This window comes from Frankliniella occidentalis, unplaced genomic scaffold (assembly GCF_000697945.3).
Source record: "Frankliniella occidentalis isolate FOCC.00 unplaced genomic scaffold, Focc_3.1 Scaffold13, whole genome shotgun sequence".
NCBI classification, from domain to species: Eukaryota; Metazoa; Arthropoda; class Insecta; order Thysanoptera; family Thripidae; genus Frankliniella; species Frankliniella occidentalis.
The window spans coordinates 1,906,658-1,913,048 of NW_026267143.1; the positions used below are offsets into that span (position 1 = coordinate 1,906,658).

General features: G+C 44.9%; 1 protein-coding gene across 1 annotated transcript; it reads left to right on the top strand.

The window, feature by feature from the left end:
- The first annotated feature begins 1,210 nt into the window (after positions 1 to 1,210).
- Positions 1,211 to 5,840, top strand: LOC113202360 (uncharacterized). The gene is made up of 3 exons (XM_026416549.2): positions 1,211 to 1,429; positions 2,997 to 3,087; positions 4,184 to 5,840. The coding sequence occupies exons 2-3, from the start codon at positions 3,026 to 3,028 to the stop codon at positions 5,025 to 5,027; spliced, it is 906 nt and encodes a 301-aa protein (XP_026272334.2). The 5' UTR covers positions 1,211 to 1,429; positions 2,997 to 3,025; the 3' UTR covers positions 5,028 to 5,840.
- The last annotated feature ends 551 nt before the right edge of the window (positions 5,841 to 6,391 follow it).

A 6,391-nucleotide genomic window follows, 5' to 3' on the forward strand; every position in this document is an offset into this window, starting at 1 on the left:
CTATTAATTACCTGCTCAAAGAAGCATATTTTGGAGAAAAAAAAACCTAACACAAATCCGTTAATTGCGTGATCAATCACCGAAATCTGCCCGTGTTTAATCGCAAAGTCACCACTGAATAAGTTTTGAATGCCAGCAAACATGCACTTTTTCTTAAAATGCTCTGTATCGTCGTAAATGCGTCAAATTTCGGGGTCCCGAAGCCACCACAGGGGGGGAGGGTGGGGGTGGTCAAAACCTGCCAAGAACACGTCACGTGGTTTGGGTACGGCCCCTAATGATTACGTAGGGATTACACCCTCATCTGTACACAGGATTACGCGAGTGGTGGCCCCCTCGATAAGTCATCTGCCTTCACTTTAGCGTTAGCACTAACGTTTTTTTCAGGGGCGTGGAACCAGTGGGATCAGTACCATTACTCCAACTGTATCCGCCCGTCTCCGCTGGGTGTCAGATGGATTGCCTACCTTCGGGCGACCCCTCCCGTTCCGAGCAGACCAGCAACGCGCCTCAACGTAGGCAACACATTTTGCACCTGCCGAGCGCCGAGCGAGCGAGCTAGCGAGCCCGTCGCGGGCATCCGTCGGGGCGAGTCGAGCCTAGGCGAGCCTGTAAGCCGAGCGGGTCCAGCGAGCGGGTCCCTCTTACTGGGAACAAAAAGGCACAAAATTTACGCCTTTCGGGTTATAAAAACTTTAGTCGATTTCAATGCCTTTCAGTAAGGCATTTATTTTTCATGCCGTTTGAAAGGGCATTAGACATGTATGCCCTTTTGCAGAACGTATATTTGGCAAATGGAATTTAAAAGCTTTAAGCTATACGCCCGAAAAGGGCATAAATTTTACGCCTTTGTCTTCCCGGTGTACCAGCTGACTTTGTGCTCTCTACCCTGGTGCCCTATTGCGAATACGCGCTAGCTGGCACGTCTTTTCTCTATATTATTCAGTTTATGCTGTGTTATCGGTGCTACCTAGAAGTATTATAAAGTTGAGTTATGCTAGTGCTGCCTAAAGGTCTTCTAGTGCACCTCTGCCTAGTGCTAACTAGAGGTAGCATCTAAAAGATTCGGCCAGATCGGAGACTTGTCGACCTACGACATTCCATACGCCGAAACAGCTGTTGCTGCTCCACGGCCCTTCCGCCCAAGCCACTCGATTCTCTACCAAACGCATTGCGCAACCATGCGAAAGCCCTCCCCCCTCCACCATCGATGGCCGGCAAAGTTGGCGCGCCACCGCCGCTTGTGTCTTGTGTCTGTCAGTGTTGCCGGCGCGGCGCGGCGCACCGGTCTACCTACCGCGTAGCAGTGGAGCGAGCGCCCCGTTCAACAGCTTCACTGGCGGACGATCTCAGCGCAGTAAACTCCGAGCCTACACACGGGACGCGGCCATCAGCATTGTAGACAAGTCGTCGAGTCGATCTCAAGTGGGTATGTATGTAGTCTGTTCAGACTGATATGCACTCCGGATTTGTGTGTACACACTACTCTCTGTTACGCGTTTATTGCGCGGATGTTTGCCTGTATCTTACGCGTGTATTTAAATGTATTACATCGAATTAGGTCGAAGTACGTACGTATTACGCGTGTATTGCGCCGTATATGACGCACGGTAGCTTGCACAGCGTACATGTGCAAAAACGCTGGCTGTAATCATGCGTAATCATCATAAAATGTTAGCCTTCACACTCAAATTCTGCTTGAATTTACGTGAAAACAGAACGGAAACCACTCGTAATCCGTTATCATTTGCACTAATGATAGCCGAGCGATTCCCGCCTTGCCCCTAGCTGATGACTAACGTCTGAAAGGGAACACTCGTGACTCCGTAGAATTTAAACTTTTCGTAAATTATAGAAACTTTTCAAAAGCATTTATAACCACATGGGTAAAATTTTACAGTACAAATTGTAATGCGCAGCTCTCCACTGTAAAAAATGTTGGGAATTCTACCATACGCATGTATAGGAAATCTCCTGTACATCGTATCGGAAGTGAAAATTCCTATAGATTTATCGGAAATTTCACATTGGGGTAGATGTGTATGGAAAAAGGACGAAGTGTGTAGGAAAATCTCCATAAATGTATCGGAAAATTCCGATACGTGTCTGGTAGGCATAATTTTCTTAACATGTATAGGAAATTTACTAGATGATAACAATTTTCCTATAAGTTCGAAATTTTAAAAACGGGAAAGGATATGCACATCTTTCTACCTCACACATCTTGGTCTGCGCGGTTATTTTATGAGCTTACTTCTGACGCCTAACGCCACCACACACGGTGAGATACATTGGCCGTTTGTTTACTAGCAGTTTAAACGCTGATAATAGAATTTCAAGTCAGGGCAGGCAGTAAAATTCAAAACTCGGCATCACAACATCTAGGAGTAAATCCCCAATGGCGTGGGCCTGCCCCGGCACCGCGCCGACATCTGGCTGACCCTCTGGGAATGACCCAGCGGGGGCGGCGCGCGGCTCTGGGATGACCCGGGACCCGGGGATGATGGGGCGTGCCTCCCAGTCTCCGTGGTCGAGTGGTACAATGAGGGATGAGCCCGTATAGCGGGGCAGTTGCCAAAATATAACGTTAACTCGTGTCTAGCGTTCTAAATTACCCAGTCGGAGTCTTTGTTATTGCACAACTGCCCACGTTTTGTGACGCAGTTTCCTCTGCAGGCTCCGCACGTCACATGTGGTCTTGTCCTCATTGGTTTTGGTTATACAGTTACACAGGAAATGCAAGTATGTGAATGTCGCTCACCTGCAGGTGTGTGAATATCCATTCGTACACTTAGGGGGTAAACGTGTGAATTTTCTAGGGAAAATTCACACCTTTACCCTGCTAAGTGTAGGAATGAATATTCACACACCTGCAGGTGAGCGACATTCACGCACTTGCATTTCCAGTACAGTGTAGTCACCATTTTTCTGGATGCAGATGAATCAAAATGTTTGCCTTATAACTTTTTACTCAACCTTTGTCCTCTTCTGTGCAGGATCTTCAGGGACGAGGAGTCGTATCAGCATGGCGGGAGGTGGGCCGTGCTCAGCAGGACGCAGTTCGGGTGGAAGTGGCAGTAGTGGCAGGTGCGTCCCTGGAAGAACAGAACATCCGTGTTTTGTAACTTTTAATCATTGAGCAGCAAATCTTTAGTTACAACTTCAAAATTGGCCATATTCCCCAAGGGGGCGGTTGAGGAGCGGAGCCCCCTGCATCAAATAACTTGACGATTGAGGGCGAGGACCTCTCTGCATACACGGAATAAATGAATTTGTTATGGTAACAAAAATATAAGTCACCGAAACAAAGACAAATTTAGTGTCAGAAAAAAGAGTTTTTTTCTTCTGTCACTTGAGACCCTTTTTCATCGCACGCATAGGCAGATTGATATAAGCGAAACTACATTAAGAAAAGCACCTCCTTAACATACATATGTAGCTCTCTCCGATCTTCTTGACTTTTTTGCGTGGAGATTCCCCACCTAGAATGACAAAAACCACCTCAAAATTTTTCCCGAAAAAAAATCATTGCAGGAACTCATGGCAAATGTCGAGCGTATGAACTCATCAATAGATTCCTCGTTCGCTAGGCAATCAATCGTTGGGGTCATACTCTATTCCAGCCCTTTTGAACGATCTCACCGCGTGCAGCGTTTTGGCTTCCGACACTGCACTGTGAAACCAAACGCTATATGTGTAGATTTTAGACCCTTTGTCATCGCACGCACAGGCGCTATGCTTTACATCGCACACGAAGTACCACGTCTCCCTTTGTATTAGCAAAGGGCGTTTGCACGGTAACAACAATGTCCCTTTTTTTCAGGAAAAAGTGAAAACTTTGAGGAACTCCCTTATGGTTTGTGGAAAGCTCCTCAGATTTCGAGGAAGTCTCCTCAAAAAATGTGTCACTCTTCCTTATTATTTGAGGAGGTTCCTCAAAATCTGAGGCGAAATTTAAGGAGTTCTCCTCAAATCTGGGAGATCCTCAAAGTTTTCCCTTTCTCCTCAAAAAATGATACATTGTTTTTACCGTGTGCCAGCCCGCTGCATCGCACCATACGTTTATGTCTGTTCGGTTACACAATACACAGTGTGGGCTTGTGCGTTCCGGTACATGAATGATAAGAGTTCGCGCGCTTGAAATGGAACATGACCGCAAAGTAATGTTGTGCTCCTTTTCTAGGTCGAGGAATGAGCTGTGGAGCCTACTGACGGAGTACTTCACGCCCCGTCGCGATTGTGGCGTTTCTCTGCCTTCTGGACCCTGCGGACTAATTCACGTGAAAAATAAGCGTGCTCAGCTTATTGTAGACCGACGAGAGTACTTGCACAATAGCATTTGTTCGGACGAGGATTGTGAAACAACCACGGAAAAAGTCTTTTACAAGAACCCAGAAAAGAGGGTCCCTTTATTTGAAGGCGGAAAGCTCGGTGGACGACCGGATGCCGCCCTTGCAGACAAAATTAGAAAATCCTTTATACAATTAGTCAACGAGTTTGCCGATACAGTCAAACCAGGCAAAGAAGAAAACACTGAAAATCAGCCTGTGCTATATGAATCATGTTGTGCGGGTCATTGTGACGAGCTTATCTATTTGTTGGAGTTTGGAAAAATAGAAGCTCTTGATCGTTACCCAAAGGAAGAATATTGGAAGGTTATGAGTTGCTATCATGGTGGTCAAGCTGTCGGGCACCACATGTCTTTCTTTATGTATCATATTGTACAATTCTTCATAGGAACAAAGTTGTTACTGTACAATAACGTTGAAAATCCCCCCAAATTGGATTGGATGTATGAGAGTGCTTGTGATGGTCAAACATTCCTGCCATACCAGCGGAAAAACTTGCATTTGTGGATGAAAGACTTGGACGCAACGACACAAATGTGCAAAGCGACCTTCCGATGCATCTATCTGTATATTTATTTAAAACGTAAATTTGAACCAGAGTTCAATATGGAAAATGATTGGAGTTTACAATTAGGGTACGATGATAGAATTTCATTGCGTTGTTTTAGGTACAAGTAACAGTAAAGATCATCCTCTACCAGCGGTAATCGAATTGCACGGTTTACGATTTCGATAGTTTGTAGTTAAAATTTTCCCTTTCCAAAAGTAAACTACTTTTAAGTGGTTCGGGGGCTTTGTTGAGAGAGTTTTGTGGTGACAACAAACGGGTCGGTCGTGACAACCAAACCACGATCAACTACACCGAGTGTTATTGACACATGAAAAATTTAGTTGATTCAAATAGGTTTGGTTACGACAGCTGAATTCGACCCCTGAAAACTAAGGTCGAGAGGGTTTGGGGTCGTAGGCCTATTTTTTCACGATTTCGTGAGATGCATAGCCTGTCATTGAAAAGAGAATTTTCTTATTCTGTTTCTATTGATATGCATCTCGCAAAATCGACTAAAAATAGGCTTACGACCATACACCGCGACCCTAGTGAGATCTGACCTTATACCGCGGCTCTCCGAGTACCGACCTTCTACGAAAACCCTCTGAAGTAAGACCTTTTAGTTTTCAGTGGTCGAATTTGTCCTTGCGTCAATAATACTCGGTGTAGTTGGCCGTGGTTTGGTTGTCACGACCAACCGGTTTGTTGTCACCTAATTTTTTTGTGTGTGTGAACCGTGCATGCGATCGCCACTAATCGAGGCCAATAGTGATACACGCATCTGGCTGACATTTTCAAGAACATACTGTGATATTAGAAATAATTGAAGCCTCTTGGGGTCCATAATGTATAGTTTTCACCTATGGTTCCTGTGTGGCATATGCATGTTTGTTAAATGTCAACAGGCAGGCAATCAGTATAATTAAATCCGCATCACCCAACAGCTCTGCTTTTCATAGAAGCTTGCCTTCTTCACATATCTGTAGGGATGCACGACGAAAACTGTGGTGTGAATATTGCATTCACGGAGCGGTCTTTCATTGTCGCTACAAGAGAAGCTTTATGCAATTGTAGCGGAAAGTGTGGTAATTGGAGACGCTATCAACGTTAACGTTCTACACCCACACTGTTATAACACTAGTCTCCATTCACCCCAAGCCTGTCAAGACTAGATCGAACTTTGTTTTCTGTTTTAATCAAAAACCGTCAAAAGATGCATTTAAGAAAAAAGATAATTCTCCACAAAATGGTGTACACGTACGTGACTTATGTTGACAAATATTTTTTGTGAGCTTCCGAAAATAAAAAAGATAGTAAAAGAATTTTTTGGAATTTTTACGCAGTTTGTTTGTCCTACATTGGCAAGTGTGGACCGCATTTGTCCCACATCTTGTCTACTTTTTACCTTCGTGATCATCCAAAAAGTAGGTCCGGGCAGTCGAGCAAAAATTTTACTGGAGCACCTGATAGGCGGGTGCTCCTGACAGTCTAG